Source organism: Aspergillus bombycis (assembly GCF_001792695.1).
Source record: "Aspergillus bombycis strain NRRL26010 chromosome Unknown contig00081, whole genome shotgun sequence".
Taxonomy (NCBI): domain Eukaryota; kingdom Fungi; phylum Ascomycota; class Eurotiomycetes; order Eurotiales; family Aspergillaceae; genus Aspergillus; species Aspergillus bombycis.
The window spans coordinates 108,173-122,106 of record NW_019170083.1 but is presented as its reverse complement, the minus strand read 5'-3'; the positions used below and the strand labels follow the sequence as shown (position 1 = coordinate 122,106).

At 48.3% G+C, this 13,934-nt stretch overlaps 7 protein-coding genes across 7 annotated transcripts; 4 read left to right on the top strand and 3 right to left on the bottom strand.

Annotated features, from left to right (window-relative positions):
• Nucleotides 1–423: 423 nt before the first annotated feature.
• On the top strand, nucleotides 424–893 carry ABOM_009444 (hydrophobin family protein; the record flags this gene model as incomplete). The annotated part of the gene is made up of 3 exons (XM_022536572.1): nucleotides 424–634; nucleotides 714–775; nucleotides 846–893. 3 exons carry the CDS (start codon nucleotides 424–426, stop codon nucleotides 891–893), a joined length of 321 nt encoding a protein of 106 aa, XP_022386559.1.
• A 2,017-nt stretch (nucleotides 894–2,910) lies between these two features.
• ABOM_009443 (uncharacterized protein) lies at nucleotides 2,911–4,913 on the top strand (the record flags this gene model as incomplete). Its single annotated transcript, XM_022536571.1, has 3 exons — nucleotides 2,911–2,994; nucleotides 3,043–3,207; nucleotides 3,309–4,913. 3 exons carry the CDS (start codon nucleotides 2,911–2,913, stop codon nucleotides 4,911–4,913), a joined length of 1,854 nt encoding a protein of 617 aa, XP_022386566.1.
• A 449-nt stretch (nucleotides 4,914–5,362) lies between these two features.
• On the bottom strand, nucleotides 5,363–6,812 carry ABOM_009442 (uncharacterized protein; the record flags this gene model as incomplete). The annotated part of the gene is made up of 3 exons (XM_022536570.1): nucleotides 5,363–6,508; nucleotides 6,561–6,602; nucleotides 6,654–6,812. The coding sequence occupies 3 exons, from the start codon at nucleotides 6,810–6,812 to the stop codon at nucleotides 5,363–5,365; spliced, it is 1,347 nt and encodes a 448-aa protein (XP_022386565.1).
• An 886-nt stretch (nucleotides 6,813–7,698) lies between these two features.
• On the top strand, nucleotides 7,699–8,346 carry ura6 (uridylate kinase ura6; the record flags this gene model as incomplete). Its single annotated transcript, XM_022536569.1, has 1 exon — nucleotides 7,699–8,346. One exon carries the CDS (start codon nucleotides 7,699–7,701, stop codon nucleotides 8,344–8,346), a length of 648 nt encoding a protein of 215 aa, XP_022386564.1.
• A 453-nt stretch (nucleotides 8,347–8,799) lies between these two features.
• ABOM_009440 (PCI domain protein) lies at nucleotides 8,800–10,290 on the bottom strand (the record flags this gene model as incomplete). The annotated part of the gene is made up of 2 exons (XM_022536568.1): nucleotides 8,800–9,950; nucleotides 10,041–10,290. The coding sequence occupies 2 exons, from the start codon at nucleotides 10,288–10,290 to the stop codon at nucleotides 8,800–8,802; spliced, it is 1,401 nt and encodes a 466-aa protein (XP_022386563.1).
• A 552-nt stretch (nucleotides 10,291–10,842) lies between these two features.
• Nucleotides 10,843–11,589, bottom strand: ABOM_009439 (uncharacterized protein; the record flags this gene model as incomplete). Its single annotated transcript, XM_022536567.1, has 3 exons — nucleotides 10,843–11,250; nucleotides 11,310–11,386; nucleotides 11,472–11,589. The coding sequence occupies 3 exons, from the start codon at nucleotides 11,587–11,589 to the stop codon at nucleotides 10,843–10,845; spliced, it is 603 nt and encodes a 200-aa protein (XP_022386577.1).
• A 1,523-nt stretch (nucleotides 11,590–13,112) lies between these two features.
• On the top strand, nucleotides 13,113–13,826 carry ABOM_009438 (PaaI family thioesterase; the record flags this gene model as incomplete). Its single annotated transcript, XM_022536566.1, has 1 exon — nucleotides 13,113–13,826. The coding sequence occupies one exon, from the start codon at nucleotides 13,113–13,115 to the stop codon at nucleotides 13,824–13,826; it is 714 nt and encodes a 237-aa protein (XP_022386578.1).
• Nucleotides 13,827–13,934: the final 108 nt, after the last annotated feature.

Here is a 13,934-nt window from a genome sequence, read left to right as displayed (position 1 = left end):
CACCTCACTACACCACCTGGCACATTCTTACATACGTCCCATGGGACTTAGCTGACCCTTATCAAAGTTGAATAGTTTGTGGGTCAAGACCCCATCTGGGAAATCATCTGCCTCTGGAACTTCTTTGGGTCCAATACTTTGTTGAATGCCGACTGCTGAAGCTGACCTCTCAGCACATCCGAGATAACGACTCTAGGAATACCATTGGACCATCATGTCTTTTTCTTTGGAAAGGACCGACGTAGCTGAAGAGCTCTACCCGGGGGTTCTCTGTCAACCTCGAATATAAAAAGTGACCTGAACCCTTTCAGATACTTTCCTAGAACATCTTCCATCCAGTAAGCCAGCAGACTCAGACTTGAAGGCTACTTCCCCATCCCTCCATCTATTTTCTCAAGCAAGACTATTTCGCCGCCAAATACAATGAAGTTCCCTACCGCGCTCTCCCTCTTCATCTCCGGCGCAGCCATCGCTTCGGCCCTTCCTTCTTCCGGTGAAACTGTCGAGGCCAACTGTGTCATGCCATACCTGTGCTGTGGCGAGCTCAAAACACCTCTTGATCCTATTGTTGATCCAATTCTGGAGGAGTTGGGAATCAACGCTGCAAGCATTGTTGGTTCCATTGGCCTAGCCTGTAAGTCCCTATCCACCACGCGTGTGTTTGTAGGAAAGATTAGAAGAAGATGGTACATTTTTCTAACCAATCTATGTAGGTCATGCCTGGGATAAATCTTGCGAAACTGGGCCTAAGTGCTGCACTGAAGCCAATCTCTTGGTAAGTTCTTACTTTCCAAGAGGGCGTAGAAAGTAAAGACAGAAATGTCTCGTCTAACACACATTTATAGGGTGGCACAGTCGCTCTTGGGTGCTCGGACCTCGTCACTGAGCCTTAGGGTTATTGAAATGTTGGCGAGCTATCAACGCGGATAGAGAGCTTCTACTGTACATCTGGGGTGAATGAGATGATACCGAATTGCACCTAGTATAACCATATCTAGCATTCTTTGGACGGGATGTTACCTATCTAGTCGCTGACTTGGTAATGTTAAACTTCTAATATCGCATTGCGCCCAATCAATTTCTTTTTCTTCGAAATCCGATGGATTGTTCACCATTTAAATATTTTAATCCTTTCTCTTTACATGTTGGATGTTTTCCGATGCTGCCGATCAAGTAGAGGGAAATATTGCACAAAACAGACGTAATGGCAACAAAAGATAACTAGGTAAGTACGCCAGAAGAGGTTCATTGCGAGGGAAAGGAGCAGCAATTGAACCTATATCGAGACTACTTCCTAAAACGTAAACTGGGCGTTTCCTGCCAAGGGGCTGCGTTTCCGCCGTGGTAACGGTTCGATCTTCAAAAAGGCAATGTTTGGGGCAAACCTCTGAAAATGAGAATCAATATGCCAGGGTCAATAGCTGGTTTCACGTACTGCGTTGTTACGAGCCTAATAGCCCTAGGTCCAGATTTTTGCCGAGGTAGCACTTCGCTCCCGTCCGATCTCGATCTTGTATCGACTTTATCGAGGGTCACAAATGACCTCTCCATCAATGACATTAGGATATCACAGAGAATCTCCTCAATTTTATCCAATATCGCACAACTCAAGAGCCGCAAAGATTCAAGGGCCCTTACCGTTGCCGCACTCCGTCACGATGGGCCTGACAATATTACGCGAATCGGCGTCCAGAAGATCTGTGAACAGTTGCTTCCACCAGTCTCGAATTAAGTGATGTGCTGGGAACCGAAGCACTCGTTCTGGTAGCCCTGGCAAAGATTCTTACGTATTCCCCGAAAGGCTTCGGCGAACCTGACATTACAGAGTATGCATATTTATAAGGCGATCAAAGCCAGGATAACAAAGGATAAATGGGCCACCGTTCGTTCCATGTATGATTCTCCGAGACTCCTAATTAACTCCTAAGACCTCACCACTTGCTTTGGAGGAGGGGGAAGGGAGGGGGTTAAACACTCTTTCAAGCTGATCTGAAATACAAACGATGGGCTACCAGCAGAGATTGATTCCAACCAGCCGTATTGATATGGAAGAACGCTGTGCTGTGGCTACGTAAGGACAATTAGAATCAAAGCTCATGTGTGGAGTTGGGTAGAGGGAGTAAGGAGCCCACTTATCTGACTGACACTATGGGACATTCCGCTTGTCGATCTCGAAGCACTGAGATCTTCGGATCAAGTTTAAATTGCCGATTCATCACGCATTCTGTGTCGGGAATTGAATTTCCTCGTCTTCAAACTTCAATTTCGCCCACACACCGCCAAGAGAACTGACAGGACAGGATCAATTGACCCCTGCAATTGTCTACCATTCAATCATACTGGAGAATTGAACAGTATTGTATTGTGGCTTTTTTTACTGTAGCAGGACATGACGCTCAGTCTTTCTCCGGAAATCGACCGTACTGCGTACGTATTGAATCCACCGTCTACTCCGTACTATCCGCCACTTAAAGACTGGTTAAAGATCCTGTTGGCCCGCCAGCTCCTCGTCCTGCGCTGCCAAGGCTCGATCGTCAGTTCCCATATCAGCACTTACGTTGTCACTGGCCATTTAACCATCTTTCTGGAGATGCTCCATAGTAGCCAGCCCTCTTTGTGGAATGGTTTTAGCCGATTCTTCTCCCCTATTTCCCCCCCCCCCCCCGTATCATGCTCTCTTTTATGTGTTGCCCGGACTCCGTACGGAGTAACCTCAGAACGGGAAATGAAAAAAAAAGTACCTGGTACTCCTCCTATAGCTCAAACAAGCGTTGGCTGACGACGACGACGACGACGACGACGACGACTATGTTCATAACCTAACTGTCTTCTAGATGAACTTTTCTCTCCCCTTTTGTCGTCCTCTCATTTGTTAATTTTCAGGAGAGCACTCCTAGTCGCTCATTCAATATGATTTTCTTCTTGGCCTTGGTTTTTCTCTGCTTTCGTAGTATTGTCGCAGCATCTGATGATGATTTTATGTCCTTCGTGACAGTTCGTATGCCCGGTTCTCCTTGAAAGTAAGCTGCTGACAGGTCATAGCTCCCACAAGTTAGGGCGTTGAAGTTCGATATCACCTACTATGACCGCGACTCCGTAAGCCCGGGCTACTGGTTCGTTGCGCCTTATAGCACGATTGACCCGGAGCCCCCGACGAAGCAATGGAAGCCGTGCCAAGTTGGGCCCTACATATACGATGCAGACGGTGTACGTTCACCTGGAATGTATTGCTTGTGATTTGCTAGAGACCCAATATAGGAAAATATTGAGATTGCAAGAAAAAACACTGACTCACGTTATCTATCCAGTCTCTCGTCTGGGCTGGATCGTGCCTATACGAAAACCGCAATATCTTTGATTTCAAAGCGGTGCCTAACATTGATGGCGGCTCCCACTTGTCATTTATCTTGCAACATACATATCGGTTCGAAGGCGATGAGAAGGGGACCGCATATGTTTTGGATCAGCATTACGAAACGGAAAAGGCAGTTCCAGTGACCAATGACCTTGCCGCATTCAACATGCACGAGTTTAACATCCTTGACGGCGGAAAGACGGCTCTAGCTTGTACATATCGAAGCAAGTACATGAATTTGGGTGACCTCGGTCGTCCCGATGAGTACGGTTGGGTTTTTACCGGTGGTTTGGTTGAACTGGACACAGCTACGGGTGATGTCATTTTTGAATGGGACTCAGAAGGCTACATCCCTCTTGATAAATCTGTGAAAGTGGACCCATCAACACCAGCTGCTAGCCCGCCTGGTTGGGATTACATTCATGTTAACGCGGTCGATAAGAATGCTGCTGGCGACTATATCCTCTCAGCCCGATTCACAAACACTATCTATCTCATCTCCGGGAAGGATAAAAGTATCATCTGGCGGCTTGGTGGGGAAATATCTGATTTCGTCCAAGATTTCACATTCTCCAAGCAGCACCATGTTCGCTTTATTGAATCCAACGCCACACACACCACCATCTCGTTCCTAAACAACGCTTCAGACGAGATCGAACAGGAAGAAGACACCTCAAGTGCTCTCTTCGTGCAGCTCCACACCAGTGTTTCCCCGATGACCGCGACGGTCATTGCGCGATACAACCGTCCCGACGGAGGCCTTACTCGGCTGCGCGGAAACGTGCAAACACTGTCCAATGGGAACGTCTTCGTTGGTTGGAGTGAACGGGGATACCAATCTGAGCACTCCCCCGAGGGCAAGCTCCTTATGCAAGCTAGGTTTGCTTCCTCTCGTTTCTCCACCTACCGGTCGTACAAATTCGACTTCATTGGTCGGCCCAATACCCCACCGGACGTGGTCTCGTCCGTCTATGGAACAGACGAAACCGATCTCACTACTATTTTCCACGTGAGCTGGAACGGCGCAACGGATATTGCTTCGTGGAATTTCTACGCACGGGCGAATCAGGACGGGATGCCTGTGCTGGTAGGCAACACCACCAAACTCGACTTCGAGACGATGTACATTACGGATGGTTATCTGGACTGGGTCTCGGTGGAAGCAGTGGACAAGGACGGAAACGTCTTGGGTACCTCTGAGATTCAACGGACCGAACCCCCGAGTAACTGGCGACTTGCCGGCTTTCAAGGCAATTCCATGCCAACACCCCACGACCCATCGGATCTCCATGGGGACAGAACCATTACTGATAGCGTTGTCGATGACGCGGAAGACACCGAAGAAGTTTACCTCAAGGCCCAAGAGGCGGCCGAAGCCATCTACAAAGCGTGGGAGATCATCCGCGGAGTCGGGGGCCTTCTCATCTTCGTTCTAGTTCTATGCTCTACGGGCGGGCTCCTGGCGGGTATGTACTGGTATTTCCGGCAGCGTAGTATGCAGGCATACCACGAGGTTGCTTCCGAAGAAGGCCAACCATTAAACGAACGGTCTATTTGACCATGATTCTATCACCAAAAAAGGAAAAGAGAAAATAGGTCCATGGCGAATGTTTAGCGGTTTGTATACACAGCATATTGCAAAGTGTCAACTGCATATCTCTGGCGTTGTATCTTAATAATGTTGTACTCTATACTCTCTCTCTTTTTATTCCCCATTCACTCTTTTACGATTTACGTATCCATCGAGTCTATATTTGGATACAGAGCAAAGTTGAGTCACAGAACTGATCCATAATTGCTTCCTATTGCAGGGTATGTTTCTGTTGTTCATCCAAGGAAACGAAAACAACAAAAAAGACAAAAAGAAACATAGAAAAACGCAATTTGTAACAATGAAAGGGCAATATTGTAAGCAGATAACATTTCCCCAAACCATTCAGCAGGGATTTACCGCTGCCATTCTTTTAAAATTGCAAATAAAACCACAACCGGATAACACCCAAATGACTAAACCACTAACTTCAATATCTTTCTTGCTTTAATCGGTCCCATCAATTCCTTGGCCAGTTGTTCGTCTTCTCGAATTTGAAACATCTTTGGTTTCATCATCTTCTGCTCCAGAGCGCGCGCCACAGACCGAAGTTTGTCGTCCTGAAACCTTTTCATTTGAAGCTGAACGCCCGCATAGTCTAAGCCTCCGTCATAGTGGCCGAACAGCAAAAGCGGCATAGACCAGAGTTCGCCTATTTCCAGTCGGATGGGCCAATCATAAATGGCTATTCTGGCATGTAGCACCTTTAAAGAAACACAGGCTGATGCCATCTCATCACAGGCACTGTACCAAGCAAGGTCACTGCGGATCTTGAATGTGCGGAACGCCGTCAATCGTGGCTCATTGTACATGATGTGACTGAGCTCTACATGGTGGACAGCAGCCAGGTGATCCTTGGATGTGGTTCTAAGAAATCGCATGATTGACTTCGCGGAACTGAATATAAACTGCGCAGTCGAGTATAGCAGAAGAACTGTCTCGCAATAAATAGTTCGGCATGTAAAAACAAGGCCAAATAAGAATGGTGTCGGCCTGGTACGGTGGCCATTATTACCAACAGCCTGCGTAGATGGGTTACGAGGCTTCTGCTGGCGATGATAAAGTCTATAGCGAGCTGGCCAAGACGTATCGGTGTTCTTATCCTTGCGACGGAGAATTTCTACACGATGTGGTTCGAAAAGGTACTGGTAGATCTCCCAACGGATCTCTGCAGGAAGGCCCAAGAGCGATGCAGGCTTTGCCGGTCCCTCGGAGGAGTTGACTTTCTTTCCAGGAACGAACAGTTTGTTCTCTTGTGCTTTTTGCGCAGAAGTTGAGCATTTGGGAGCGGGTTGGGAGAACAGAACCCTCGGTACTGGTGTTGGGTAGTTCGCCTTCTGTCGTTTAGTATCGGGTTTTGAAGCCAGTGGAGATCCAGGCGCACGCTTGCTATTGGTATGCTCTTGCATGTGTCTAGCATGCTCTGGAGTTTCCGTGTTGTATACATGGTTTCGCGGTGATGAACGGACGGCGTCCAGCTTCTGAGGATGGTTTCTGTTTCTTGTGTTTGACGCATTTGCTGGAGTCTGGGTAAGTTGCGGCGAGTGAGGTTTGATATTTTCCTGGAATGTTCATTCAATAGAAGCTAGAGACAAGGTATGGTATATAACTTACCTTTTGGCTTGCTCGATAGCGAGCTCTTCCATTGTACCGAATCTATTCCGTTGGGTTAGGGTTAACGGTCAATGACAATGATGCTTGACTCACATTGGAGCGAGAAGCAGTTTTTCCAAAATCCGAAAAATGAGATCCATTTCCAAGAACTTCTCCGGGTTGGTCAAGAGGGCTCTGATCCTTTTTACCCTTGCCTCGTCGACTGCGAGATGCACGATTGTTTCGAAAGCCACGCCTAGCTGAGCCTGCCATGGTTGTGGCGTATGATTAAATAGGTGAGATTTTTGAGTTGAGTGAGTCAAGTGTATTCTGAAATATCATAGAAGTGAATAGTGGATTTGAGAAACGCAGATAGCATAGAGATTCAGTATGATACACGAGAAAATGGAAGGCATTCATGTAAATGGTGCTTGAGTGGTGAGGTATGTATATGAGTACCAGTCAGTATTGAGAGGTGAAAGGGGCCGGTGACAATCATGTCCAAAAAGTAGATACATTGTCCTAAATGCCCTATTGAGGTTCATTGAGAACGATTTGTTCAACAGTGAATGTACACCTTGTTGTATGTATGTACGTATATACATATACTTCAAGTATCGTTCATTATGTTTTTTACCATACCGATTGATTACACACTATTCCTTATGTGGAAAACATTTGAACCCGATCGTCCTGCCATCTTGTCTTTTTTTTTTTTTTTTCGGAACTATCTTTTCTAACTAGTCTCTCTCACTCTTCCAATTCCACTCTTTTTAAGTCTAATATAATACTCCTCGATCCCTCTTTTCCAGATGTCTCTCTGCTCTGGTGTCCTCCGCAATCCCGCCTTCCCAATTCGCTCCCGCGTGGCCTTCTCTCACAATCAACCCGCAAGATCATCACCCCGACCCCACCACCTCCGGCAAGAACAACACCACCGCCCCTATTCTTCCTCTTCTTCCAACTCCTCACAATACAACCGCTCCCAATTCAAAATCCTCCCGTTCCTAGCAATCATTGGTATCGGTTCAGGATCCTACATCTTCCTTGTCAAGTCCCGTACCGGCATTCACAAACCGAAACCCGACTCTCAGTCTCCTAATTCCTAGATTACCTTATCACCCCTAAGGATCTATCTACTCTCCGACGAAAAAGAAACATGGCCGACACTCAACATCCCACCCCTCGCTTCTCGCCCTCCGAAGTCACGGTTGTCTTCCTCCTCGGTGGTCCCGGAAGTGGTAAGGGCACTCAATCCGCCAACCTCGTCCGCGACTACGGCTTTGTCCATCTTTCAGCGGGTGATCTGCTGCGCGCCGAGCAGATCCGTGAGGGAAGCCAGTATGGTGAACTGATCAAGACTTATATCCGGGAGGGCAAGATTGTTCCGATGGAGATCACGGTAGCGCTACTGTCGAACGCAATGGCAGATGCCTTGGAGAACGGTGCTGGTGTTGGGGAGGGCAAGAAGGCCCGGTTCCTGGTCGATGGGTTCCCGCGCAAATTGGACCAGGCTGTGTTCTTCGAAGATACGGTCTGTCCCTCGGAGTTAACACTGTTCTTGGACTGCCCGGAGGAGGTTATGGAGAAGCGCTTATTGAAGCGTGGGGAGACTTCCGGTCGTGATGACGATAATGCTGAATCTATTCGGAAGCGTTTCCGCACGTTTGTTGACACCAGTATGCCTGTCGTGAAAGCTTTTGAGGAACAGAATAAGGTTGTGTCTGTGTCGGCTACGGGGTCTGTTGAGGAGGTGTATGCTCGTATTCAAGAGAGCTTCAAGGCTCGTGGGGTCCATCAGCAGTAATTTATGTCTATTTATAATGTGTGTCGGTGTCAGCGATCTTTATATTTTTGTCATTGGGGATGTAGATAGCGCTTTCTAGATGGAGTGGTTTCTTTCTCCCTTACATACGATGTCTACCTACGTCTCGAAGTACAATATAGCCGGTATATGCGTGTATATATATATGAAGACATAGTCCCAATTTTATATCACTTCGTATATGCATGACATGACTCGTGTCCATTGATCGGGCCCAATCCTAACTACATGCCAGGCGGAACCTGTCTAGAAACAAATAGCTACCATGAACCGATAAAAATGTCGCCCGGAGAGAACACATGAACCAAAGAATAAACAATCGAAAGAAAATGAAAATACAACATAACACCTCTTCCCAGCCATTACACGACGAACTTTTTCTATACTTCTTTTCCCTTTCCAATGAGTATCGTGGTGTTTTCTTCTTAGAGTTGATTACTCTGCGGCTGCCACCTCCTGGGGCTGCTGTTGCTGCTGAGATTGTTGGTTGTTACCATGACGCTGCCGACGATCTCCAGACTTATTACCCTTGTCGTTCGACTTGCCTTGGGCAGCTTCCTCTGCTGCCACAGCGGCCTGCAGGCTTTCACGAACGAAACGCTCCCGCTCGCTACGAAGAACGCCCAGAACGTTCTCAAGGCTGCGACGCCAGACCATCAAGCGACCCTGCACTTCTGCCCACTGCTTCTCGCCGAAAACACGGTAGGTAGCGCGGTGTACCAGGAATTCAGAGCGCAGCTGAGACAGCTTACCCTCGACCAGACCAGCACGGATTGTATCGATGACCCACTTCTCGACATCTTCGGCTGGCACACGCAGAGCCGCGGCGATCGTAGCATAGGGCAAGGAACGGGAAGGGGTCGAGGCGGCCAGAGAGGCCAAAGTCAACAGACGCATCTTGTTCTGCAGCGCCTCGCCAGCGTCGGCCAGCACACCACCGGAGATGCCCGTCAAGGGAGTGGCGGTGACGAAAGCCTCGTAAGCGTCGAGGGTGTCGGCTGTGAAGATCTCAAGAAGCTCAAACAGGGTGCTGTCACTGGAGCGAAGGGCCTGGACGGCGTCCGAAGCCGTCAGAGGGGTGAAGTCGAACACAGCGGGGTGGGTGAGAGCGGAGGTGAGAGCGCGGATGGCGAGGTCGCGGGCCTCCTTGGAAGAAGCCTGCGCGGCTGGAATGGTCTGCAGAGCCTGCACAATGTGAGTCTGCGCCAGCTCCGGGTCGCCCGCGGCCTGAGCGGCGTCTGCAACGGCGAGGTGCAGGCGCTGAGCCTCTTCCTCATCTAACTCCCAGGAGGACAGCCAGGTGGGCAGCTGAGCGGTCAACTGAGGCTTGAGGGCTTCGAAAGCGACTGTGGAGCCGGACTGACGAATAACTGCGACAATACCCAGGAAGACATGGAAGCGGCTGGAGTCGGTAGGAGCGAGAGTGTTGAAGATGGTGGAGAGGATAGAGATGGCCAACGAGGGTCCGAACTGGGCGGAAGAAGTGATTGGTTTAGCGAGGTAAGAGCAGATGCGGGAGAGGAACATGTCAGGGTCTGAGGCGTAGTGAATAAGATGGACGAGAAGGTTGTAGGCGGAGATAATCTCTAATTATTGGCGTGTCAGTTTCTGTTCTGTCATGCAGTCTGATATCCCGATCGTTCTCGCTTGGACGATATGTTGGAGGGACGACCCACCCTTCTCTGGAGCATTATTCAACACGGATGCCGCCGAGACCAGCTTCTTGAGAACATCATCACGCTGTTTCCGATCGGGCTCAGCGTCACTCTGTTCCTGCTGGCGGAGGGGTTCCAAGAGCGGGGAGATTTCGGCCTGAATGGTGGTGCTGCCTTCGGTTTTGCGCAGTGCGTCGAGGTACTGGGCGAACTCATCGGCGAGTTCGCTGAAGGAGCCCTCGATGAGGAGGGTAGTAGTGGGGGCGGGCATTCTGATGGGGGACTGTGAGGATAACAGGCAAAAGGATTAAAAAGGAGGAGAGAAGGGGAGGAAAGCGAGAGTTGAATTCCGTCGTGGTTGTGGTTGGTTGGCGGTGGAGAAATTTCAGTGTGGGAAAAAGTCTTGGCGCGAGTTACGATGGATCAGCGTTTATAGTGACGATCAATAGTAAGTCCTTGTATATACTCAAGAAAAGAAACAAAGATTCTCTATCTCTACATTTACGACGGTCCCTTTTCGAAATTTAATGGCATACTGGCGAGTCTTCAGAAAATATCAAAGAGCGACTATTATTCTTCCATATGGAGTATCATCGATTAGACTCGTGAAAGGAACGACTAAAGCACGCACAGAACGATACAGCTCATTAACCGCGACGCAAGAACAGGGGAATAGTACGACAACGGTAGGTCATAGACGCAAAGCGAGTTAGGAGAGGGAAAAAACCATCAAGCACAATTTTTCTTCGAGAAGGATCAGAGCGGCGCATTTCATAATCAGAACTTGATCAAGCCTTCTGCGGTGAAACCCGAAACTACCATATTACAGAACGAGACGGAGACCCAAGAAGAGTACCGTTGCTAAGATTCCTGTCGCATGGTCCTGGGCCATACGCACAGCAGCATTAGCGGTAGTGCTGCTTGTGCTGCCACTGCTCGTCGCGGTGCCGGTGGATGAGCTTTCGCTATTGCCAGATCCCGAAGAACCAGTCGAGGTAGGCAAGGATGTGGCGGTGGTAGTCGATGAAGATGAGCCAGAGGCATCGGACGCATTTTTCGAACCACACTGGCTTTGGGCCTTCTTACACTTCTCGTCGCCGTCAAGGTCAGTGGAGCGTTCGATACACTGGCGGTAGTTCTCCTGGCAGACGAAGAAGGGGATAGTCTCCGCGTAAGATGCGACGTCTGCATCGGTACCATTGGAGCATGTGCAAGTGAAATCAAGAGTTTGCTGTGTCTGTTAGCTTATCCAAAGCTCTCCAACGCCGTGGGTGTGTGGTTTAACCATACCGGGTCGCAATTGTTCTTATCAGCAACTCCGCCACAGATCTTAGGGCAGGCGTTCCGCTCGGCCTGACACCAGGCAGCTGAAGATACTCATTAGTTTTTCTGCGGTACTGGTGGATCATGCCATAGGCATGTTGTACAATCACGACCAGGACGAGAACCTACACTTATCCGTGGGTTTCACCTGGTTCAGATCGAATCCCTCAGGGAAGGTATAGTTGCTGGCGGTGGTCACTGCAGTAGCGGAGGCCACCAAAGTGGAGAGAAACACGATCGGCAACATGATGGTCGTGATTGGGGTTGGGTGGTGTATGTGTATGTATGGATGAGTAGTAACGAAACCCTCAATCGATCAGTAAATCAATGGAATGGGCCAGACGCGAAAAGCGAGTGAGGGATGGAGAGAGAAGAAGGTGAGGAGAGGGAAACAATTGTTGGAAGGGAACGGGAATTGGCAGGAGATAAAAGAGAAGGCACAAGGGGGGAAACAAGGAAGAAGAAAGAAGTGGAAAATTTAAGCCGGGGGAGGTATTTATCTGCAGTGACAGTAGTGTAGCAACGGTATAGCTGCTAAAACAAGTCACTAACCGCTGGGAAAGTACTATTGAATGGGTATTTGTTTATATCGCAAGCGGGGGTGACACGCTAGGGACCAGGCAATGAGACAGAAAACGAACGATTCCTTATGGTACCTACTCCGGAGTCGTACTCATGAAGAATCTCCTAATGTTATTATTATTATTAACATGATGATTACTTAGCTGTTATTATTGATTTTGACTTTGACTAAATTAAATATTCATTATGGAATAGGAATTGAAGAGTGAGAGAATAACAATAGAAAAAATTGAAGCAAATATTCCAAACATATTATACTACTGTATTCGGGTCCCCTTTTTTCTTTTTTTCTTTTTCTTTTTTTTTTTACCACCATTTTCCCGGTTTCAATCCTTTTTTTGTTTTTGGCTTCCCACTTGGACCCTGTAACTATGATGATAATTTCGTTCCATACCACAGCAGAGACTAAAATTCCATGATTGGAATGTGCCTAACGAGGATCATCTTTCCATTGGAGGGGTTAAATCGATCTAGGTAGGGAACTAAGCCCAATGGAGGCCGTCGGTTGCGGCAGTTTTCACGCTAGTGCAGGTTTGAAATATGGACATGGAGGTGTGGAATTTGTCGAGTCTCCTGCAGGAATTGTGAACTTAGCTACTACTAGTAGTACTACTACTAGTACTAGGAGGAGTTGTTTGGTATGTATGTTTTGCTTTGATGGAAAGAATTCTCCCAGTGACCAATTCTACCCCAATTCATTCATTCCTTGCAATTCTTATTCACGATCATGGTCCACGTCAATACTATTAATAATTTGTTGCATACCTCTTATGGATGAACTTGTTTTATTCCACTGGTTTTATAACTTGGCCAATAATTGACCCCCTCCCCCGACTTGACACCCAGGCTCGTAGTACTAGTAGTAAGTTTAGGTTCCATCTTACCTCAACGGAGGGACCAATCGGGCAGCCGAACTTGTAGCCGAGGTTGAAGGAAGGTACCCTACTTAGTACACAGTACTACTAGTTACTAGTAGACGAGTATCCCAAGGATGATCGACCGGGGTATATATAGACAATGAAACTTCATGTCTAACACTTAAAGAAACAATCGATTTGCTTTCTTCCCGTCCATCCTGCCGGTGTGGTATAATTTTCCTTTTTACCATACATATCCTCACAAAGAAAGAAGAACAGGAGAAACAGAAATATTATGAATCGAACATATGAACATACAAAGAAAGAAAAAATGGCTGATTCCAAACCTCCCTCCATCATGAATGCTCCCTTAACGGAAGAAGCATCTCTCGATTCCTTTCGTTCCCATCCTCACGCCAACCGTCTACTCAACCATTCAGAATACTATCCCATCCGCACTTGGTCACGCCTTCCGAAACCCTCCACCGGCGAAGATGGCTATTTCGCTGGTACTTTAGCCACTTCGACCACCATCCCTCACTGTCTTACGCTCCGTCGTCGGTGGCTTCCTTCGCTCTCCGCCTCCCGTCCGCCGTGGCCCTCTCCCACCGATGATCCGGTCTCGTCAGAGCCGTCTGTCTTGCCCCCAGACATTCTCATGCTGCTGGATCTGGCAACACCGGGCGTGAGTGGCCACCCGTCGACGGCTCATGGTGGCATTATCGCAACATGCATCGATGAGGCGATGTCGTTGGCCGTAACCCTGTACTCTCCGCCTCCCGAGTTGGACGCTTCTGATCACAAAGGAAACGCGGAAGACACAACTCCTCGTGGGAAATTATACACATCGCAATTGGATATACGGTACAAGAGACCTGTCACGGTTCCTGGATTGCTGATCATCCGTGCCAAAGTGGTCGGCCGTGTGGGGAGAAAGTTTTGGGTGCGCGCCCAGGTCCTTCAAGCGGATGAGGAAAACCCGGATCAGTTGGTCGTCACTACTGACGCCATGGCTTTTTGGCTACAGGCCACATCGAATCTGTAAACAGCTCCAAATCCCGATTGCTATGCATGTATATATTAGAGGCCATGATCGCTGTATATATAGATCTAGATCTACCACTCGAGAGTTATCTATGTACATCATGGATGC